Below are 24359 nucleotides of genomic sequence, written 5' to 3'. Positions count from 1 at the left end.
ATATTAAAAAAAACAGAAGCCAATCTTATTTTAGGGACTAAATTGACCTAAAGAGACAGCTGCTATATGCTGTGTTTTAAGTAACTATTCAGATACGTTTTAATAGCTCACACCACAGACAAACCCTAAACAGATTACAAGCCGATCTGAAAGAAAAGACAAACATGCAAGTGACTACTCGTGGATTTAGGAGATGACTACTGGAGAAAGTAGACAGACAACTATGCATGCGGTTTGCTTCCTGCTCGCAACCTGCAGGGTAATTTAATAGCACAACTCCTTTCAAGACATATGCACATACACTTACTGGCCACACAATTAGGTATATCGGAATTGGACCTCATTAGATCCAGGGGTACCTAATTTGTGGTCAGTGAGTGCATCACATGATTTACATTTTCACTGGTATGTTAGCTGTAAAATTTCAATGCAGGTTGAGATCATAAAAAAAACAAACTGATTTGGTAGAACAGCCATATTAACCTTTAAACACATTATTGAGTATTTTGTTAGGATTTAACAGAGACATGAGAAGATGCAATTAGTTGATTAAAGCGGATGACTAATGCACATCACAGATTGAGGCCAGAAGCCTCCTTGCATCATCTATGACTTGCCGTTTCTAAGGGGAGGGAAACTGATTTGGTTCCCAGCAACTGTCAGGGTTTGCTGCTCTTGGTCCGCGCTGATGATGATGATGCTGCCAGTCAGACAAGGCATGAGCACAGCTGGTCCGCTCTGCTTCCTCTCCCGGCCACCGCTGGGCTAGCCCTGCTTCTGCTTCTTGAGGTAACGAGCACGCTGGGACAAACCCATCCCCATCATGTGTCTGCTGAGGATGTTGGCAGGGAGCAGAGCTGTGCTCACCCAGCCCTACAGAGGGAAATTACACGGTCAGCTGGTGGCATTTACAAATAACAGATTAGCATTCATTACCCATTTTCAACCTACCAGAGGAACAGCAGGAACAAGGGTGTTTTTGTAAAAGAAAATGTGGCCAATTATTATCAAATGTTACCAGCACAGTCCCCTTTGCTTCTGTTTTGTAATCCCTTAAAAAAAACTTGCTTTTATTCTGCATTTTGTTTTGTATGTCAACTCAATCAAGTTGAGTTGGATGTGAACCATCAGTTTATTTGTAGCAGAGCGCCCCAAATAGAATACCTCAAACACATTACAAGGGAATGGCTGTGAATATAGTAACTTTATCCTTACAATGCACAGTAGATGGCAACGTTATGTTTTAAGGATTTCTATTCAGCGTAACTACTAATAATACGATGCCAACCCGATGTTCACCTGACCAATCAAAGAGTGATGTGATGCTTCAAAAAGTGCAATGCGATCAGCCCTTCATCTGAAAAGGACTCCACTTACCATGATGGCATGAGGCAGGTAGCCATTGGTTTGGGTCTGGAGGCCCACAGTGTTGAGCTCAGCAGCAACGTACCGCTCTGGACTTGGCTTGTCCAAAGTGGCCTTTCGGATTTTACTCAGTTTCGTTGCTACAAAGAATGGCAGAACACTCTGGAGAAAAGGAAAATTGGGGGTGGGGGATGGCGGGGGGTTCACATTAATTACCCGACAGACTTCCTCCCCCACGGGGACCCACCCCACTATTTGAGAAGCCGCTGCATTACAGTTGAGCAATGTGTTGCAAGCAAAAAACAAGAGTGTAAATGTATGACTATAGGGGTGTTATTTCATGTCTTCTACTACTGCCTTTTACTAATAATGGTAAAAGGCATATTTAGAAATATTCAATTTATTAATATTGACTCCTACTTTGCCAAAATTCAACTCTTCACATCACAAGCTTCCGACATATTCCTGCATAGATATTTGAACACTCTTCTTGGGAGTTCATTTCAAATGGTTGGTTCCGTAGGGTTGAGGTCAGGACTTTTGGGAAGGCCATTTCAAAGCTTCATTTTAGCATGCTTTATCCATAACCCTAACCTGCTCTAAAAACCAATTGTGTCCAAGTTTCAGCACCTTATTACTGTTTTATTAAAAGTACTCTTGTTATTTAATGGTTAATTAAATATTAGAATATAATGACAAAATAAAAATATCATATTCTGGATGAATAAATGTTTAAATATATCATGAAGGGCCAAAAAAGAACAAAACATTCAAACCCGTGATAAGTGTATGTAAACTTCTAACTGTATTTTTCAGTAGTTTTTCATAATGTGAAAAAGACTGTATCTTAAGTCCTGCAGGGGCTTCTGCTACACCCAATTAAACATGAAATATTTGTGTTTGTAAATTTATGCCCACTGGAGCAGGCGTTTAGCAGCTCTACCTGGATGATGATCCCTTTGCTCTTGTATTCAGCTTCCAGTCCTCGCGAGAAGAAGTCCACAAATGCCTAAAAAACATCAGAATAAAAGTCATGCATAGAGTATAGCTTGCAGTTTTCCTCTATACTCAGAAAAAATATTTGCGGTACGATGATGGCAAGACAGACATTGTTTGGATAATCTTGGCTGCTTGGCCATGTTTACATGGACAGCAATCGACATGTGATCATCTTTTCGTGACCATAGTTTACTGTGTTTCCAGGCATTGCTTATGGATCGTTCTATTTGTCTTCTTTATTTTTGCTCACGTTCTTCCCCTTCCCGTCTAACTCATTCTCTCCTCGATCTAGAAGTGTGTTTTCTTTTTTCTCATCTTATCTAGGCTGGGAATAAGAGAAGAGATTCTGTCAATAAATGAATGCTGTGCACGCTGCTGTATTATAGCAAAATGATGTGTTCACTTGTTATCGTATGGTAATGCTATCTCTGATCTCTGATTCCCTGCTATTGTTTGGTCACGTTATTGCAACAATGAAGACTTATTACCACATTGGGACCTAATGCTGACAACGTCATAGCACATCTATTATAAGACTTAAAAGCACCATAATGTTTACATTTGTCATGAGGTGTGTGTATGTAGGGTCAGAAGCTCTAAAGTTAAACCAAGATTCACTGGAATTGACCCAGATTGTGCATATCTTGTATATCCCTTAATTGGGTAATACAGTATGTAGACAAAGATGCAGTGATGTTGAGCCTGCATTTCCTTATCAACCATTCTCTGTGGTGCCCGATCAGCATTCAACATTTGGATGTAAAGGTAATAACCTCTTCACCTTGGTTGCAGAATAGACTGTAAGCAGAGGAACAGGGTACATTGCACTGGCAGAGGAGATGTTGAGGATGGCACCCTTCTTCCTGAAATGACACAATGTTATTTCATCTTTTTAACATCTATTTAACCTCATAAAGCAAACAATACAAGAAGCAAAACCAAAACGAGGTGCTCACTGAGGAAGTCAAAACTCACCTTTCCACCATTTGAGGCAAAACAAGGCGCGTCATCTGGCAAAAAAAAAAAAAAGATAAAACACGGAGTCAAACAACCTGAAAACTCCAAATCTCCAATTTCGTTGTATATCTTGTATAATGACAATAAAGGCCATTCCAAAACCCCATCAAATTGTGTGGGCTGTGGACAGCTTTTGGGCCATTTGTAAGTGTGTGTGGGTGGACTGAGAGAGGTAAGAAAAGAGACGAAAGCGGCAATTATAGCTGATGGATCAGTTAGAAGATTCACTGAATTCACTGACATGAATTGTGTTAGTGTTAAGTGATGAGAGAGTGTGTGGGCAACTGTTGCTCTGAGAGCAGCCAAAGATGGAGAAGAGGAACAAGAAGCAAGCTCTCGTAGAACTTCTAGTGTAACAACGTTAAGCTTCGGGTCAGTTACTCCGGTTTTCACAAAACTCACCTGACACACTGATGTTATGTTGACATTCACCATGGTGTCAATGAACTGAAACAAGGACAGCAAGGGGGGCATAACATAAAATGGGTCCATTTGTACACAACTGATAAATTGTGCGAATGTGTACATGCATGAATAATTAAGCGGCTGCTCAAAAATAAATACACCAGACTTGAACTTACAGTATCAAGATTGGGAATGCTGAGGAAGAATTCTGGGTATGAATAGGATACCCCAACATTGTTCACTGTAGCCATGCAAAAAAAGAAAAGTCATTCTCTAGTACAACCTACAGAGGGCAGCAAAGGACTAAAAACAAAAACAAGTATATGTTTGCCTGTGAGTCGACTTATTTAAATGAATCCATAATGTGTGAATACAATGTGATGGGACGGGGGCTTGGCCATACCTAATACACCAATCTCCAGTCCTGCAAGTCCATCTCCAATCTTTGCATAAATATCTGTTGAACTAAAGTCTGCTGCAATGGTCTTTGTCTTCACTCTGCATTTGCTTTCTGAAATAAATACAAGGGATACATTCACACAGGCAGATTATGAATATATATATATACATATGGAAATCAAAGCAAGATACCAGGCATCAGCAGTACCGAGACTACTCACTTCCAAAGTGAACCTATTATAGTCTTTAGACTAAGACAACAGCAAACATTTCCTGGATTATATCCCATTCCATGAATAGTCAGTAGTACACTGTATGAAATATGTCATCTATTTAATTCCTCATTATTCTTAACTGGATGGAATGCAACACCACAGCTACATTTAAGAGCCAGGATAAATGGCACTCACAGGTAGACCGGAAAGCTCTAATGGAAGCCAAAAGCCATTTAAAACATTTCACTCTAATATGTGTTTCTAACCACTGGCAACTACAACAATCATGCACATGTTCAATTAAAACATTCCTGACAGTGCAAATGTTGTCTCTCATTTGGAAATCAAGGTCCTAGAGTCTGGAGGAAGACTGGAGAGGCACAGGACTGAAGCTGCCTGAAGACCGGATTGAAGTTTCCTTAAGTCTGTGGTGATTTGGGGCGCCATATCATCTGCTGTTTTACCAAGTGCAGAGTCAATGCATCTTTTGGAGATGCTGACTTCATATTCCAACATGACCTGGCCCCTGCCCACGGTGCCAAAACCACTAGTACCTGGTTTACTGACAATGGTATGACTGTGCTGGACTGGCCTTCAAATTCACCTGACCTATTGTTGAGGAGGAAGATGAGTAACATCAGACCCAACAACAGAGATGATCCGAAGGCCACTATCAAAGCATCCTGGGCCTCAGTAATAACTCAACAGTTCCACAGTCTGATTGCCTCAATGCCAGACCGAATTAAAGATTTGATTTGTGCAAAAGGCGCTGTATTAAAGTATTAAATATAGTAATTAAACATAGTTTTCAGTGGATTTAAATTTCTGCATGACAGATCCCATTTTTTTTAATTGTCTGTGAAATAGTCAAATTTTGTTGACACATGGATTTATGGTTTTGATGAATTAAATGCTATAAACCAATATAAAAAAATAAATAAAAGGCTTGAAACAATCAAGTTGATGTTTAATAAATCTAGGATATATGAAGTGATTTTTTAAATATTTCTACGTAAGAAAATGAAATTTTAGACAATATTCACATTGTTTGACATGGCTCTGTATTAGGGATGCAACAATACGTGTCGCTGTTCAATACATGGGCCACAGTTCGGTACGCATGTGTATCAAACAATACGTAACACAGCGGCACACTTCGGGTTGCTCCCTTGGCGCAGCCGGGTGCTTGTGCCATTCCTCCTCCTTTGCTGCAGCTGGCTGCTTGCTGCACATCACCATGACTGGCTGTTATATATTTTTTAATAAGTATTTGATCCCGTAGCAAAATGGGATTTGGTGGAGAAACCAGGGTGCCAGGAAAAGCAGGGGTCAGTTTCTTGTGGTTGGTTACCAGGGTACAAGGCTGCCGCTGAGCAACTCGGAAGTTTTACCTCCCTCCACAGATTTTCTAGGAGATTAAGGTCTGAAATGTGGCTCGGCCACTCGAATGTGAATGTGCTTCTTTTTGAGCTACCCCTTTGTTACTTTGGCTGTATGTTTTGGGTCATTGTTATAATAGAAGCACAATCTACGACCCATCCTCAGAGTTCAGACTGAGGCCAGAAGGGTCTCATCCAGGATATCTATGGTACATGACCCCATTTATCAGCATCTCAATGTGGCGACGTCTTCCTGTAGCCTCAGCAGAGAAAAAGCCCCAAAACATATCTCCAAAGTCGAGAGCGGGCACTGCAGGATTGCAATCCATTACAGCAGAGTGTCTTAATAGGTATGGGCCAGTTCCCAGTTTCAAGGTATACAGGTTTCCATCATACCGTTCCTGCAGTATGACAGAAGGTGGAGGTCAGGCATATTAAATTATATGTTTTTTCCCCTCTTCTTTTCAATAAACATTTAAAAATAACACATTTTAGAGTTGTAATTATAATACCATGAAACCAATATTTCTTGCCCAACATTATCATACTGTCAGAATCTCATACAATTCCATGAAATCCTTTACAACCTCCTCCCATGCATTTCTGATATGATCCTTCCCCTTTCTCACAATCACCTTTACCCGCATCGCATGAGGTGAAATGTTGTATAGAGCTGTAGAGTGAGGGTGACGGACAGTTAACTTGTCTTTCTTCCATTTCTGATCCATTCCAACAATAGTCTCTTCCTCACAGAGTTTCTTGCTGGTGGTCTTTGATTACATTCCAGTCAGGTCATTCCTAACCCTAATTTTTGTGCTTGATAGGCACATAAAAAACAGAATAACAGACATTTTGCAGGCTGGCAGAGGATGAAAATACAAATGTATAGCATGACCTAGTAACCTCTAGTTTCACTTTCATTTCTTTTTTTCCCCTTCTGTAACTGTCATTATGTCACTCTTTTACTATGAACCTACCGTAACAATTTTGGACTGTTATATCTTTGTAAGGGGGTAAAAAAGGAAAACAGCAGGTGATCAAATACTTATTTCCCCCGCTATAGGCAGAATGATTGAAAAATATTGAAAAATTGATCAATTACTTACGTATTGTATTTTTTCCTCAGTATCTTCTTTTAATACCAATTATCATTATCAGAATTTGCAAAGCATGTTTCAGATCAGCATCGCCAATACCAGCCTGAAATGTATTCAGTATCAGATAGGAAACAAAATCGTTGCACATCACTACTGTTTACGACCCATTTAGTCATTGACATGACAACCTGCAAGGACGGAATTTGTGCAAGTGTCAGGTGGCTTTAGTCAGCATTCTGGCCAGAGTTAATTTTAAATAACGATAGATGATAGTGATGATAGTTCAATGAATACATAAATTATACCAATACATGGCATTTGCACACAGAGTGTACCAAGGCTATGAAACATATATTAATATAAATCCAAACAGCCACAACTTTCGTCAACTTTGAAACTTTTGCACTTTGAATGAATGTGTATTACTTACCAATTGCTTTGGACACTTCATCCAGCTTTTCTTGAGAACGACTAATGAGCACAATGTCAAAGCCCCTGCATGCCAGCTACAAAGATAAAATTGCAGAATAATTAGGCTTATGTTAATGAAATTCACAGTTTGGAAGTGACACTATAAGTGACACGGTACAGAGTGCATGTGTACCTCTTCAGCATAGGCTTTGCCAATTCCATCTGTTGCACCTGTCACAACTAAGAGAGAAAAAAAGCACACAGGTGACAAAAATGACAGTTTTGTTAATGCTTAAGCTCACATACACTAATCTAAAAACAACATCAGAACTGCGGTAAAAACTGTCATTTTAAATCACACTACTCACATTGATGAAGTCAATTGAGTCAGACAGACATGTTTAGGTCTGCACTCCACTCAGTGCCATTTTCAGTAGGGAAGACTTCCAGTAGGGATACTATTCGGATGCCATAGCTCTGTTTTCTTTCAAATTATTATTATTGTAGCGTTTACAGACATTATACAAATGACCAGAAGCTGGTCAATCAACAATCGTGTCGGTCGTAACCACACCAAAACAATATCAGCAAATGTAGAATGAACAATATCAGCGAACATAGCTGTCTACACATACGAACACACGAGCACTCAGCCTGACGTGTTCATGGCTTCACAGACCGATAACAGAGAACGCTTTTAACATTGGCCATAACTGCAGGGGCGCTACATTATCATGATCTTTGATTTTATATAAGGCTGTAATAATAATGTCATATTTATGCCTTATATAAACGATTTACTATGTCTACTACAGTGGATAATACAAGTGGAATGGTGACTATAGGGGTGTAATTTCATGTCTAGAGGGCTCTAATGCAAAAAAAAAACATTTAGAAGGTTGTAAGCAGGTTTTTCTATACCATAACAATAACAATATACACTACTACAGGAACTCACTTATCACGGTCTTGTCTGGAACAAATGAATCATGATAAATGAAGAATGACAGCCTTAACTTTATTTGAAAAACCACAAAGACAAAGAAAGTACACAACCCAATCGACTATAAATAGAGAGCTCAGCGCTAACCAGTCATCAAATCTCAGTCTAAAATTAGCTATTGGAAGAGAGGAGAATGCGGAAAACAAGCGCTTTGACTCTGTGTCCCTGTGTTACCTACAAGAACACCTTAATAAGCCATATTTATCATGTTGGCCTTGTTGTCTTGTGAAAAAATTCTATGGTCAAGGTCAAGGTTTCAACAATAAGTGGGCTTGAACGCACTTAGCAAAACGACCGCTAGGAGCTGCTAGTGAGCCATTCTGCATACAACAGAGCACTGACTTGAGACCACGATGTGCAGAATATCCTATCTAGACTATTGTTTACTTTTTATAGACCAAGGCTTGCACTACATATATCATTTTGTACATTGTACGCTATGAATATTTTATTCACATATTTGTTTCTACAGTTCCAAAAGCTCTAGATATTTTTACTCATATTGTTGCAGACAAAAATACAGTATAGTGGTATTTATGCAGCATCCTTTTTAATCATCACACAGTCTGGGCTGTACCCATCTCCCTCCTGTGTGGTCTTTTAGAGTACAGATGGTGCTGAGGTGCCATGCATCCTCCTGGGCTGCAGCACGACCAAACATAAGTGAAAGGGGGGTGGGTGAGCGTGAGAGAGAGAAAATGACAAACATCAACACAGGGGATCCTAGGGGCAGCTAAAAATAGCACAGAGAAGAGGAGTGGGAGAGAGTCTGCAGGCACAACAAGGAGAGAAACATAAGATGGGTTATTTTAAGGTGTTCTGAGAATGAACTGTTCTATGGAGCAGTAAGGGGGGGTTGGAATCTTTTCCAGCTGAATGCGTGTTCCCTTCACTCAAATAAAACAAGCCTGCATTTGGAGGCGATGTCTTGTCCAAATTGACTGAAGGTTAGACTTGCAAATATCATTTTAGATTACTATCAAAAGAGAGGTGGGAATAAAATGTTATTTTAGAAACATGTGCATCTAAAAAAAAAAGTGTTTTACGTCAACTGTTTCAGGTGGTCGGGGTCTTGGCTTGCTTTGCAATACTACCAACACCACTAAAATGATGACTAAAATGTTACAAACAGAAAAGATAGTGTTTTCTTTTTGTCTGTGTGTGTTTTTTTTTTCCTGGGCAACCTCATTTCCTTTGTAAATACTTTTGAATTTCAAACCTGCAACCAAAAGGACAATTCACGGAAAGTCATGTCATCAATATTTTTTTTTAAAGAATTGCAACATTGCAATGTGTTCTGACAAAGATTGAGTAGGAAATTGTACAAAACATAAAGCCCTGTATTATTTTCCAAAAACAAAAGCAACATTGTGACTACACAAGCTCTGTGCCCATGCAGAAATGACATCATGTGAGACAAACCCAGTCCTGTCACACCACATCCACAACTACGGCAGACAGTTGTTGTGTTTGTATTTTAACTTCCATCTATTTACTATACGGTTTGTCCTTTCTATGGTCGCGGTATGCTGGAGCCTATCCCAGCTGACTTCGGGTGAGAGGTGGGGTGTATTTTTAATGATTTCACAGCAGTTTATAGTTTATTGGCGTTTATTGGCTCTATATAAATATTGCAACTAAGAAAAACTAGAGATACTATCAAGGACAAGCAGCTTTACTCAAATGGCCAGCTACATGTGTAGGGAGAACAGTTGTCTGATGTATGCATCCAGGTCCAAAGACGAACAAGCACCTTTTGGACTTTTGTCATCGGGTGTGTCAGTGTGGCAAAGGTAACTAGCGCTTATCTAATGAAGGGTGGAAGAAAATACATATATGTCATGATGTATTCCGAGATTAGAGGTGTGTAGGACCTTGTGGAAGGCCATTTGTGGCCCAAATTGTTTTTTGAAATGGCCCTCAGTGCATTCTAAAAATACAATTAAACAAGAAAACGAAAAAATACAGCAAAAATTAAATAAAAGAGCTGTAATTTTATGAGAACAATGTTATATGGGAATACAATTAAGAGAAAAAGTGTTTTTTTTTTTCAAGAATAAGTAATATTATGGAGGAATATTACAAGGGAAAAATAATAATAGTAATAATACTGAGAAACATACAAAAAAAAAGAATAAAGTTGCTACTATGAGGTTTCCACTCAAGTGCAGTGTGAGGCATACCCATACTAGTAAGGAATTATGAGACGTCACCTCTTCACACACCAATCCTACTGGTGTTAAAAGAACTACACAAAGCAATGCAATAGGTGGATAAATACAGACAAGACACTATATATGTATAATGCAGGATATTGCAAAATGCAATGTTGCTGATATGTCCTTCAACAAGTCTTATATACACATATACGGGAATATATATATATATATATATATATATATATATATATATATATATATATATATATATATATATATATATATATACACATACACATATATATATATATATATACATACATATACATATATATACATACATATATACGTACACATATATACATACATATACATATATATACATACATATATACGTACACATATATACATACATATACATATATATACATATAATGTGTCCTAAAAAATGTGCAGTGTGCAGTTCCCCTTTAAAGAGTGGAATAAGGACTGATCAAGTTATTTATTGATGTACAACAAATGTCACAGATGTACAGATTGGGCCAAAAGTAGGCTTACAGTTAATGAAACAGATAAACAATAATAACTGTAAACCTACTTTTGACCCATCCTGCATATGTATTTGTATTGGATGAGATGGACTAGATCACCATCAATGAAAGGTTTGCTTTGATAAGGAGATGCCGAATATAACAATGTCCTTGAGTTATACCATTGCAACTATTCTACACACACACACGCACAAAATAGCTGAAGCGGTGAACCAGAATCCCAAGGATCCGGTGCCTCATGTGAAACTCATTTATGAATGGCTCAAGTACTGTTACATAATGAGGCTGTCCGCTCAATCACATCTACTTGAGTCAGGCGAAGTTTGTGAATGAGAGATGCGAACGAGGCTAACGGGCTCCTTTGCCTCACTGCCTATCCTGAATCGCTCTGCATGCGTAATCCAAAATGTTAAAAAAAGAAAAAGATCTGATGCGTTTTCCATTTTTAGCCTACCACAGAGATGAAAGGAGACTTCAGCTCAAACATGCCGGCTTCTCCGGCAAACTAATGTGACTGCTCTAAATAGATGAATGATTACACTCAAGTCATTTTTATTACTTCGCCAAAAGGTTATGTTTTCATCACAGTTTGGCAGTTAGTATATTTGCAGACTGCTACAAATATTAGTAAGAAATGTCTACAAAAGAGGGGTGTCACATGATCCAGGAAAGAAGTATTTGCATTATAGTACAGGTGGTCTTCGTATTACGTTCCCAAGACATGTCGAGTACCAAAATTAACACACTGCATACAGAACACATGAAGGACATAAAATTCAGTAATAAAAACACCGTATACAAAATTCAATGACACAATCAAAAAAAGAGAACAAAAACACTACGGCGCAACGTTATGTGTAGTTTTTGACATGAAGTTGTATGACACCCACATAAGCACTGAAGTCTGTCAACAGTAAGGATCGACCGATACATCGGTTTTGTTATTTTTCCGCCGGATGATTTACAGACAGGCATCCGTCGGGCAGCTTTGTGTTGCCGGAGGCCACGCAGTCGCGGTACCCCTCCCACACCGCAACGGTGGTGAATCACAACAAGGGTACGTTTTCAACTTTTAATTAGACTCTAACAGTTAGTTGAAACTCAGTTGAAATATTGCCACCTGCTTTGAAATAGGAAACATGAACGCAAAGTGCATTCAATATACGTGCTAGAAAATATTTATTTGAACTTCAATGATAAGAGAAATGTTTTATATATCGTACTAAATTGTGTCAGTGTGATGTGTTTGTGTGTGTGGAGGGGGGGGGGGGTTGTGCGTCTCATTGCGGAGGAGCAGTCATCACATCGATGCTAGATCGGCCACAAATATCAGCCCAAGCAAAATCGGCCATCGCCTAAGGGTTATGGAAAAAAATCGGTATCGGCCCGAAAAAAACCACTCGGTCGATCCCTAGTCAACAGCGATTCACTCCCCACTTCATGTCCTGAGCAGGATTCTTGTTAGATTCCGGTGTTCCAGCTAGTTGAGCTAGTTTAGGAAAGAGTTTGGCTTCTCAAAACAATATGCGTTCAAAAGCATAATACATTTGCATCACTAAATGCAAATGTATTATGCAAAAAAATAGACCACACAAATCACTCGGCGGTTCTTTTCTCTGCTGTCGTATCACTTCAAATTCCCACCTGTCCATTGTTGTGTGTGTGTTTCTTTGCGCGTTCAGATGCGTGGATCGCAATCACTGCAACGCAAGAGCTTTAGTAGTTTTTAAAAAAAGTACGAACCTTTAAATATCCAGGCTGTGACGACAAGGAAGTGTGGCCCTATAAATTCCATCATTTTCATGTCACGGATATTGCTAACTATGACAACTTTGGCTGCTTGCCATTGGCTATAATGTGGGAACCAGAGTGGCGAGGTTGAAGCAGCTTTGTGTACGCAGTGCACACTTTTGCGAGGAGGATTACATTCCTACATGCTCAGGACAGAGGATGAGACGTGTTTTGAAGAGTTCTGCTGTTCCAGTATCAGCTGATTTCTGCCTCTTGTGTTGGCACTGAACACTATGGCACTAGCGTCGAACTCCATCAGACGAATTCGGCATCCGTATATTCCAGTTCATAAAGATACCCCTTTGGCTTCATGCTAAAAGGAATGTCTTCATCACTTGTTTCGTAGTCAGACATGTTTACTTTCACTATCCCAGCAGTAAACACTGTGAAACCAGTGAAGCAATTGTGCATGACAATGGACAGGCGGGAGCACAAAGTGATATGATGACAGAGAAAACAAGTCCAATTTGTTCTAGTAGGCATTTTTGTGATGCAAATGTATTATGCTTTTGAGGTTTGAACTTTTTTGCAAGTGTTTAAATAGAGAAATGTGTGAAAATGGCTGTCTGAGAAATGCATATAAAGTGTATGGTGAGGGGTTTTACAGCCTTTAAACATATATAATTATTGTTAAAAAATTGAGTTGGCTACTTCACGGATTTCACTTATTGCGGACTATTTTCGGAAGACATCCCAATATCTCTCATTATGATGCCATTATTATGCCTTATTATCGTCACTATATTCATGAAAAAAAATCTCAAAATAATTTTGGCAATAACATTTATTGTGTGTGGTATTGACATCACCAGAGGTCACCCAAACCTCCATGAATTTACATTTAACAGATGGATGTCATGATAATCCCCCAGCTCCATAATCCAATCCTATAGTTTACACTCGATGACAAAAAGGTGGTAATAATCTTCCATTTTTGTACTTTTGGCTACATTAATGTTGAAAGAAAATGTAGCAGACACATTGAGTAACATTAACCATGACACAGATTATGTAAGCGAGACCTTACAATTTCTTAATGATGTATTTCAGATTAAAAGTATTTGATGGTAATACCTGTATATTATAAAGTGATTTTCTACTGACTGTGGTGTTCTCTAAATTCACAGAGTACCAGTCTTGTTAGAAAGTTTTGTTTTTCTCCTTAAATACCTCAGCCAAGTATGAAAGCCGGAAGATGAGAGCTATCACCTTCAGCCCTATTGGTTGGTGGGTGTTCACAAATCCATAGAACTTTGTGGCTAGTATTTGAGCATGACCCAAGAACCAAATACATATGGTGCATGTCATAATAAACATTTGAATAACAGCATTTAGTTCCGCTTCTGTTAGCGGGGCTGTGATGTGGCAATTCTCTCTGTAGCTATCGTTCCACAGCTGCAGTTAAAATTTGCATATTCACATGTGACATGAAACCAGGTTCAGACTTGGGGAGAGTATTCATTTAACCATGATAAATATGCTTTCAGTTGCACATGAAGACAACAATGTGAAATTACTGATTAAGCTGTTATTTGCAAAGATTCCTTAGAAGTAGTTGTTGTAGCCTCAGTATTGGATCTCTTTACACTGTGCACCTCTATGCAGATTAGTATAATGTTGAACGACGTTATTTCACAAATATTGGAGGAGGAACTAGTTGGGCTCATAGCACTCTTTTCTGCATTTACTCCATGTTAATTGTTCTGGTTGTTGTTTCATTGGTACAGAAATACAGCGTATCATACTGAGAGGTAACTCTGTTCCCAATATTTTGCCTCTCTCAAATACTACATGAACGAATAATATTTTTGTTGTGTAGGGTAGTGTCAGTCTTCCTATTTTTTCCACACATCCAATTTTCTTCTAAGAATTTAAATGTTTACATAAACATTCATAATTTCAATGTTTTTAAAACAAAACTGTAACGAAGACAAGACACGAGTTCAAAACACTCACCTGCCCACTTGCCGAGTTTATCAGGTGATACCAGCCGCCCGTTACCCAGAACCCACACCTTGATCCCGGCTAGTAGCCGGCATAGGGAGCACACTGACAGCCAGGCCGCGGTCATCGCACCCAGCCAGAAGAGCGGCGTCTCTACGGCCCTAAGCACAACTTCTCCACTGGACGACATCACTACCACGACCACACTTTAGTTTGTGTATTCTGACAATGACAGAACAATATCTTACAAGTATTTGCGTTTAACAAGTGAACAAAGTGCACACATATGGGCCCAGAGTTAAGCCGTCACTTCCGCGTTGATTGACGTCAATAGAGCTTGGCTGCCTGTGATTGGGTGTTTTTTTTTCTTCGGCCATATTTTCGGGAGGCCATTTAAACATTACTGCCATCAACTGTTCATTATGGGTACCGCGCCGTAGTTTGCGCGAATGTTTCTGATATGAATTTATGTATATTTCCAAGAGACTTTGCCTATATTTGTTATTTGTTTTATTTGTTATTTGTTTTTTACTTGTTATTTGTTTTTTAGATCTTTGAATAAATAAAATGCATTATTAATTGTGATCCTTTGAGTTTATTTCATACTACTCAAGCTTGAATAGTTCGAACGGTGGTAGTTATGGATAGTGATGATAGTGATGATTAGAATTAGCGAATATTTATTATTAATAATGACTGGCTAAATGTAGTAAATTATCATTATAATATCTAATTGTGAAAATGAAATCACATCATACAGTGCAAACATTTTGACAGGTTAAAAAAGCTGAAAACATGTATTTGTGCATTTTATTATTTTGTTTCAGTCTAAGTTAGTTTAGATTAAAATACAGTCTATCTGTGTTCTGAACGATACTGTGAGATCACATATTGTAAGTCATCCAATGTGTGTGGGTTTTTTTTTTATTTTTAATTTAGTGTATTTGAATATGGCTGCACGGTGGCGCGTGGTTGGCGCGCAGGCCACACAGCTAGGAGACCCGAGTATGATTCCACCCTCTGGCATCTCTGTGTGTAGTTTGCATGTTCTCGCTGTGCGTGGGCTTTCCCTGGAGACTCCGGTTTTCTTCCCACATTCCAAAAACATGCTAGGTTAATTGGCCACTCCAAATTGTCCATAGGTATGAATGTGAGTGTGAATGGTTGTTTGTCTATATGTGCCCTGTGATTGGCTTAAGACCCATCCAGGGTGTACCTCGGACAGCTGTCCGAGCCCTCGCGACCCTCATGAGGATAAGTGGTAGAAAATGAATGAATGAATGAATTTGAATACATTTGAAAGTTATGGCCAACCTGCTATGTGAGTAATGTTGTCACCTTGGTCCCACAGTGAAAGATTGGGGTAGTATTTCTAATGTCCTTGTCCAGCTTCCTTCTTACACACGTAGAGCCTAACAGCAACAGTAGAAAATGCGGATTATGAGGATTGTGTTTATCTTAATTAAATGGATTAATGATGTCATGTCTTCAGACAGAGTATTTTAGTATTTTTTTTTCTGAAAATTAATAATCTGCGGTGTTATCAGTTGTGGTGTGACTGACCTTACACCAATGGTGCATTCATTATGTGAATACAACTAGACAGTAGCAAATGATTGATTTTGATGCTCATATTGTTATGGATATTTTGTACATATTGATGGTTATTCAGAGGCTGAGAACATGTGACATTTCAGTAATTCTGTGTTTTTGAATTGAGATAAATGCATGTGTAATCAACAATTAAGCAGGATTAAAAAATGAAGACATTAAAGCAAAGATATGAACAACATAACACTGGGAATTCTTTATTCCGTTTATTCATATGCTTCTTTTTCTGCAGGTGGATTTCCTTCACTATTTATTCATTGACTTTTTACGGCTGCTAAAACCCGTAAAATGTCAATGTGTGAGTATACAGACATACACAATACACAATGCAGCCAAGTAGAGCAGACAGCAGCGGTCCATAATGTAAGAGTGAGCGTTATATAAGAGCATTGCTTCTAAAAATAGAAATGCAGCAATGGTAAACAGGAGTCTAAACTGTTTGCCTCTGAGCTTTCAAAGGAAACCTGAATGAAATTTAGATTAAGGCACCATCTCGGCTATAAACAGAACAACGGATGATATGATGATGATGATGATGATGATGATGATAACCACAGGTTCCTGCAGGCAAATGACAGCAACGGTCTTCAGACTTTATACTATAACGACTCTTTTATTTGAATGAATGAAGTCTCCCTATTGAGAGGTTCAGAACAACTTCTTATTGCTTTAAAGATATAAAGATATAACATTATTGAAGGGTGTGTGGTGCAAACAGTACTCCCCCAGATTTAACAGAATATTTCTTAATTCATTTTCTTCACCGTCACCTTGTAGATGAAAAAATAAGACCAGTAAAACACAGCACACAATGTCTGAAGGGGTTCTGAAATCATTTATTTCCATTATGATTTTTAATGAATGATAGTTTTGCTACAAAAAAGATCAGCAGACATGATGAGAGAAAAAGACGACAAGATGTGACTTGTTTTTTTAGAAATAAGTACATGAAGCATATACCTGTAAATCCAACAAAATAAAAACATTTTCCACATTGAAATATTTCCCAACTAATGGTGTATAAAAACAACAGAGAAGCCTCTAAGAAAAAGATCAATTTCAAATCCTTTATGCCTTGTGCTGACTTTCGAAATGTAAAAAAATAACACATTTTACTATTCACTCTTCATTCTTTTATCATCTAATCGATATATTATTTATTTATACATTCTGTATTTGAAGAGGTAGTTATAAATACACTCTGCTTCTTCCTCGTCCTTTTTGGACATGTTGATTTGAGCATCGTGCAAGCGCCATCATATCTTTTGAACAAAGTGACAACAGTAATTGAGGGTACATTCCCAAGAAATACATTCATTACGGTTTAAATCCACACATTGTTGTCAATAAGGCAATTATATGCACAATGATGAGATAATTCATATGTTAAAATGTCAGCATATGTATGACAAACTAGATAAAGGCAAGTGTGCTACACAACTAATACACACATGTACAAGGCTTACTTCATTAGCCATCAAACGCACATTTACTTGCAAAATCCAAACAAAATACATTCAAAAGTAAAATGTAGAAATGATTATGCCTAAAAATATAAAAACATATATATAACATTTTTTCTGATGCTACTACTTTGGGATATTTGTGGAATACTGCTGGAACCTAGTACATGTTTGTGCGTCAAAGCATATTTCACGTGCATGCTGCTCATAAAAGAGCTCAAAGGTCAGGTGCTGTTTTTATTTCTTTTTGATTCATGGCCATGTTGCTTTATTTGAAATGTTTGACTGAATATTTAGAATAGAATATTCCACATTTACATTCTTAAAAGATTTTGGCACTAAACATACTCAAAAGTACAACTCAGCTTTACACGACTGCAAAAAAAAAGGCAGGAGAAATGACATGCTATGGTCACTCATGGGGATTTTTAAATGTATACATCTTTGTCAGATTAAACATGACACTTTAACATCATTAGGGATCATGTTGGAGCCTATCCCAGATGACTTTGGGAGGGACACCGTGGACTGGTTGCCAGCCAATTGTAGTACACATATAGACAAACGAGCACCAAGACCTTCCATATCTTCTGACTGTGTGCAGTAAAACAGCCGTACTGCTTTATTTCATATTGAAATGTGTGAATTCATTTTAACAATCAAAGTCTGAAAAAACAAAATACAGAATCTGCTTGAGACACACTGGTAGGTTTTCCTCACATTTGTTTTTGTAGCATCCCTATTTCATTCTGAGCTCATTCAGTGCCGTCATCTCTGAAGGTGTGTGTGATAACCTGTGTTTTGGACAAAAAAAAAGTAAAATCAGTGGGAATAAAAAAACACTGTAACACATCTTACATACAACAATATTTAAAATGAGTTTAACATTTACTGTATGAAATATAGTAGTCAAAATCGTGTGTGTGTGTCAAGTACATATGTCCTAGTCCAGAATTATTGACATGAACTTAGTGTCGTTCGTGTGTGTCTGTGAATCCACATGGATGAACTAACAGTGCACGTATTCGTACAATGAAGCTCACTTTTTAGTCAAAGTGTGAGGCGTGAAATTGATGCTAAGATCAAATAAAATGGAATTGACGTAATGTTTTTTTTTTGCTGTGATGTCACTACAAATGGACCACATTTGGTATATGATGAGCGTGACACCTGACACACACAAACACACACACACACACGTATGACTTAACATACAGTCTAATGTCTACTTTTTGTTACTGTGGGACCAGTAATGGTGTGAATATCTTATATGCATACTGCTTTAATGCTTAGTAAGATAGTGTGGGGTGGTTTCACTCTTTTAGAGGTGAGAGGATATATAACATATAACAGCGGTGTCCAAAGTGCGGCACAGGGACCAATTGTGATCCGTGGCACATTCTAAAAGTACATAAAAAACACAACAACATGGGGAAAAAAGCATAATGTAAGAAGAACTTCATACTGGATATTGGCATATTGGATTGGCTTTGTCTTGACTTACACACTGTAGATGTGTGTGTTGAGAGACAATATCCAGTAGCAGCCGCAACAACATACTGTAAAATGATGCTCACGCCCTCCACAAATGCTTTTTGGGGTAAGGGCTTCCCATCTTCATGTATGCACAGCAAGCCCAGACCGCAAAAAGATTCGTGACGGACAAGTGCTGGTTCCTCCCAGGTCCATTTCTTTTGTTCACGACTCCTCAGGTCTTCATGGTTATGATTATTATGGTTTTGGAAGGTATGCGTCTGTGTGTAGAACACTGGACCGGCACTGCTTTGCAGCCAGTGTTGTCATTAAAAAGAGGCGTCTTGGACTTTCACGCACAGCTGAAGCTTTCCTGTCATTTCATTGGACAAATCCAATTGTCACTGACCAATAGAAATGCAGCAGAAAAGAGCACCTACATTATAAGCGGAGGATATACAGCTCCTGACAATCATACATACATTGTGACTTCATAGCAACCATGCTTGCCTGTTTGGTATGTGGATGGGGTTTTGGACTGATATCAATACATGCTGAGTTTTAGGCATTTTAGGGGGAACCGGAGGGGGGGGGGTCCAAAACCAAACAAGGGACCCCACCCTCTCTTCCCATTTCTACAGGAGTCGTCCAAGCCTTTTCATGCGTGGACGCATCTCCCAGCCGGTCACGATCCAACCCCCCCTCCAACTACACCCCTCCTTCCCCCATCTGTCTCAAGCTCATCGGAGCCAGACGCCACTGACGCAGCACGCGGCGTGCTCACTTTCAGCAGTCACGACTCAGGTCTCATCGCGCACAAAAGGACAAAACACTGCAAAAAAGGACTCAAATGTTACTGTCGAGCTCTATTTGAGGTGGTGAGCTGCTTTTTATTTGACTCTTTCATTTAGCTTACACATAAAATACCTAAACGAGGGGGGGGGTTTTTTTAAATCACATTTGAATCAGTAAAAAACAATCCAAAATAAATATACTTTCAAGATCTGAGACAAAGGGAATGCATTGGATGTGTGAGTGGTGTATTATACATAGACTATAGCACTTCAGCACCACACTGAAAAGACAGCTCCCCACTAGTACAAAACAATACACAAGCAAAGCTGATATTTCAACGTGTAAAACAACACTTATCATACCGACCCCTTTAAAAACACCCCAGTAGGGTGATTCCCTTCAAGATGCACACACACACACGCATACTCACGCATGACATGGCGTTTCTTTTTGCAAACAATCACATTTACGGTTCCCCTATGTGCACTGGCATGAATCAAAACAGAAAATGAAGCAAAAATCTGGCTTGGAAAAAAAGCATGATGCAAGAGAAAGGTTTGCACTACTCACCGTGCAAGCAGGAGGAGTGTCACCACAAAATAAAAGAGCAAATAAAACTGCTCTCTGCTTTAAAATGCGCTCTCTTGCTTTTCGGTTCTTCCTACTGTGCACACACTGTACTCTTGAATGGTGTGCCTTTTATAGGAGTGATGCCCCCTATCTATTTCTGGATCACGATCCAACCCTGTTTCTATTTTTAGCACGCGCGTGATGAAAAAAAGAAAAGGAAAAAAAAAAAAAAGCTCGCAGAGTTTCCTTGGAGGAATTTCGTGCGTGCAGCCTTTATCACCCCCCCCTTACCCATCGCGCACGTTAAAGCGCGTGCACAGAGGCGTCTCCTCAACACAATACACGCTCGTCTTCCGCAGGTTTGTGTGCATCGTCAGACATTTATTTTGAAAATGACATTCATATTGTCAATGCCTCCATTGTGTCTGCATTGTTCTGTTTCACCAAACGGCGAAGAAGACAAGCCGCTTCCTTCTTCTCCAGGGGGCTGCGTCAATGTTGACGTCAGGCGGAGAATCTCCCACTTTGAAGGTGGAACAAGGAGCATCCGTGCACAGCTTGTGGGGACAACTGTGGCAAACAATGCACAGTATGTCCAATGAAAGGACCCCCCCCCCGCCCCCCATAACCCCTTCTCACAATGCAAACGACAGCTCCATCACATCCACATTTATTCAACATGGGCCACACTTGGTGATCATGAGGACACCGCCTATGCTATCTTCAGGCTGGGTTTCCCCCTCCAGCAGACCCACCTACAGGCTCAGGTGTGATGATGCAGAGCTCCACAAAGAGGTGGAGGGCTGCAGACCCCCCCCCCCGCCCCCCCTCCTCTCCGCACAGGGCAGAATGCTGAAACGCGTAGTAACGGAGCGCCGCTTGGCCGACTGATGATGCTATTTTTAACTCCCATCCTCAACATGCCTGCCGCTGCGGCTTTCTCTGCTCAAGGTGGCCTACTACTGTACACAGAGGCCGTGCATATACCGAATGGTTAACATGCATGCATCGCAATCACAAGCAGGATCAGGAAAGGAGCACCCATACAAAGCATGTGGCAAAATATTACATTTGGAGAGCTGAGGTACAAAAACGTTGGAGCTTCAAGTCTAGTTTTTATGTTGGTGTGAATTGTACTTAAAGGATTCCATGCAACATTTCTTTGTTGAGGTGGTGTTTAAGTGTAAACCTGGTTGAGAATAGATGTAAATATGTTGCTTCATACAAACCTGACGGTTGACTAATATACGCGTGCATGTCAATAAATCATTTCAATAAATCACAACAGCTTTGAAATGTTCCAAATTTTCAAAGATTCCAAAAGTGAAATTAAATTCCAGGCTAGACTCAAAAGATACCCGCCGCTTGTCCTTCCAGATCTCCTTGTAACAACACATAGAATCATAACTAAAAAATGTCATAACATGGAACATTATTAAATGAAACTGTCATTTTGATGGTTATAGCATACAGCCAACACAGTGGATATTGTAAGGCACTTTAATCGGTAAGTGAACTGAGCTAAACTCATCCATTCATTTTCTATACCGCTTATCCTCACGTGGGGCTCACGTGCTGGAGCCTATCCCAGCTGGACTGGTCACCAGCCAATCACAGGGCACATATAGAAAAAACAACCATTCACACTCATATCCATACCTATGGACAATTTGGAATCACCAGTTAATATAACTTTTGAAATGTGGGAAGAAACCGGAGTACCCGGAGAAAACCCACGCATGCACGGCGAGAACCTGCAAACTCCACACAGAGATGACAGAGGGTGGAATCGAACTGGGGTCTCCTAGCTGTGCGGCCTGCACACCAACCACTCGCTCACTGTGCAGCCCTGAACTAAACTGAACACAATAAATTACAATACACAAACAGCAATCCATGGTTTAGTGTGATAATAGAAAACACACAAGCGCACGGGGAGAACATGCAAAACTCCACACGGAGATGCCCAAGTGGAGATTACTCTAGTGTGTGTTGCTGTAAATGTGTTCTACTCTCTGGAGAGTTGAATGGTGGGTGGACAGGAAGTCACGTCAGGGGTTCAGAGTTGAGGGATTACTGTATTCTTACCATATTTTCACATACCTATCAGTCTTGCACCCTCAAAGGTCCAAGAGCTGAGAGTAGTAATGTCACTATGGAACTGTCCGTGGTTTTGAAGTACACTGTATGAAGTTGACTTACAGTACATTAAAGCTGATGTGCTTTGTTACAAAAACAAATAGTTTTTGTGGATTTTATAGATTTTTTTAAATATTGAACCTCAGCCTGCTGCTTGGTCGAGTGGTGAGCACGCAGGCCTCACAGCTAGGAGACTGGAGTTCAACTCCAGCCTCTGCCATCTCTGTGTGGAGTTTCCATGTTCTCCCCGTGCATGCGTGGGTTTTCTCCGGGTACTCCGGTTTCCTCTCACATTCCAAAAACATGCTAGGTTAATTGGTGACTCCAAATTGTCCATAGGTATGAATGTGAGTGTGAATGGTTGTTTGTCTATATGTGCCCTGTGATTGGCTGGCGACCAGTCCAGGGTGTGCCCCGCCTCTCGCCCAAAGACAGCTGGGATAGCACCGCCGCAACCCTCGTGAGGAAAAAGCTGTAGAAAATGAATGAACGAATGAATGAATTTTATAGATTTTTTTAATATTGAACCTCGACCTGCTGCTCGGTCGAGTGGTGAGCACGCAGGCCTTACAGCTAGGAGACTGGAGTTCAATTCCACCCTCGGCCATCTCTGTGTGGAGTTTGCATGTTCTCCCCGTGCATGCATGGGTTTTCTCCGGGTACTCCGGTTTCCTCCCACATTCCAAAAACATGCTAGGTTAATTGGCGACTCCAAATTGTCCATAGGTATGAATGTGAGTGTGAATGGTTGTTTGTCTATATGTGCCCTGTGATTGGCTGGCCACAAGAAACAAAACCCCATTAAACTATAAAAAAACAATTTTTTTTATACTGGCACATTGTTGTATTACAGCATATTTTATAAGCATATTTCTTATGTTTTATGACCTCAGAGGCACAGCCTAATGTTGCAATGGACTGTCCTTGGTGCTGAAGTCTTTTAACACAGCTATGTCTCAGAATACTTACACTGCATTTTTATAGAGGAAAAATGGCCTTTTGTTAATGTGCGTATGCTCAATTTGTTTTTGAGTGTACTGTACAGAAAAACTACAATCTGATTTGATTGATTTTAAAACATATTTTTAAAGAGATACCCTGTTTTTTGATGCAAAGCATTTGGAGTTCTACTCACACAGTGGGAAGTTTCTCCTCCTGGTTGTTATGTAATGTTTTACTGAATGAAGCAATGCACTCGTGTCATGCTCATGTTTTGCCTCAAATCAGGTCCAGCACTGTTTTGCTGCAGCAACTATAAAAAGTCACTATCACTCAATTACGTAATATCTTGCAGCAACATCCGTTACTATACTCAGCAGTGGGGAGCTAAAAATACACGTTCAGATATGAAATGATGCATTGGAACACAACAATGATCATCAAAAAGTTCAGCACTGAAATGAATGCCAAACTTTTCCCAGTGGCCTTAAAGCAAAGTTTGGCCATGTCATCAAGGTCCTTTTCATAAATGTACAAAGGAACAATGGCAAAAAAAAAAAAAAAAGAATTAATGGACCAAATAAGAAGTTATCAAATTGCTTTCTTGCCAATTACTGAGAAAGCAAAACTTCAT

At 39.4% G+C, this 24359-nt stretch overlaps 1 protein-coding gene and 1 long non-coding RNA gene across 2 annotated transcripts; both read right to left on the bottom strand.

Annotated features, from left to right (window-relative positions):
* Positions 1–228: 228 nt before the first annotated feature.
* hsd17b12b (hydroxysteroid (17-beta) dehydrogenase 12b) lies at positions 229–15082 on the bottom strand. Its single transcript, XM_058089404.1, has 11 exons — positions 14748–15082; positions 7481–7527; positions 7307–7382; positions 4190–4297; positions 3963–4027; positions 3784–3828; positions 3340–3374; positions 3146–3227; positions 2309–2374; positions 1378–1527; positions 229–873 (listed from the first exon to the last, which is right to left on the bottom strand). Exons 1-11 carry the CDS (start codon positions 14923–14925, stop codon positions 766–768), a joined length of 960 nt encoding a protein of 319 aa, XP_057945387.1. The 5' UTR covers positions 14926–15082; the 3' UTR covers positions 229–765.
* Positions 15083–17162: 2080 nt separating this feature from the next.
* LOC131139517 (uncharacterized) lies at positions 17163–20970 on the bottom strand. The gene is made up of 2 exons (XR_009132254.1): positions 20648–20970; positions 17163–18603 (listed from the first exon to the last, which is right to left on the bottom strand). It is a non-coding gene; the product is annotated as an uncharacterized LOC131139517 (long non-coding RNA).
* Positions 20971–24359: the final 3389 nt, after the last annotated feature.

This window comes from Doryrhamphus excisus, chromosome 12 (genome assembly GCF_030265055.1).
Source record: "Doryrhamphus excisus isolate RoL2022-K1 chromosome 12, RoL_Dexc_1.0, whole genome shotgun sequence".
NCBI classification, from domain to species: domain Eukaryota; kingdom Metazoa; phylum Chordata; class Actinopteri; order Syngnathiformes; family Syngnathidae; genus Doryrhamphus; species Doryrhamphus excisus.
Note: the sequence above shows the minus strand (reverse complement) of the source record. Positions and strands in the feature narration are given on the sequence as shown.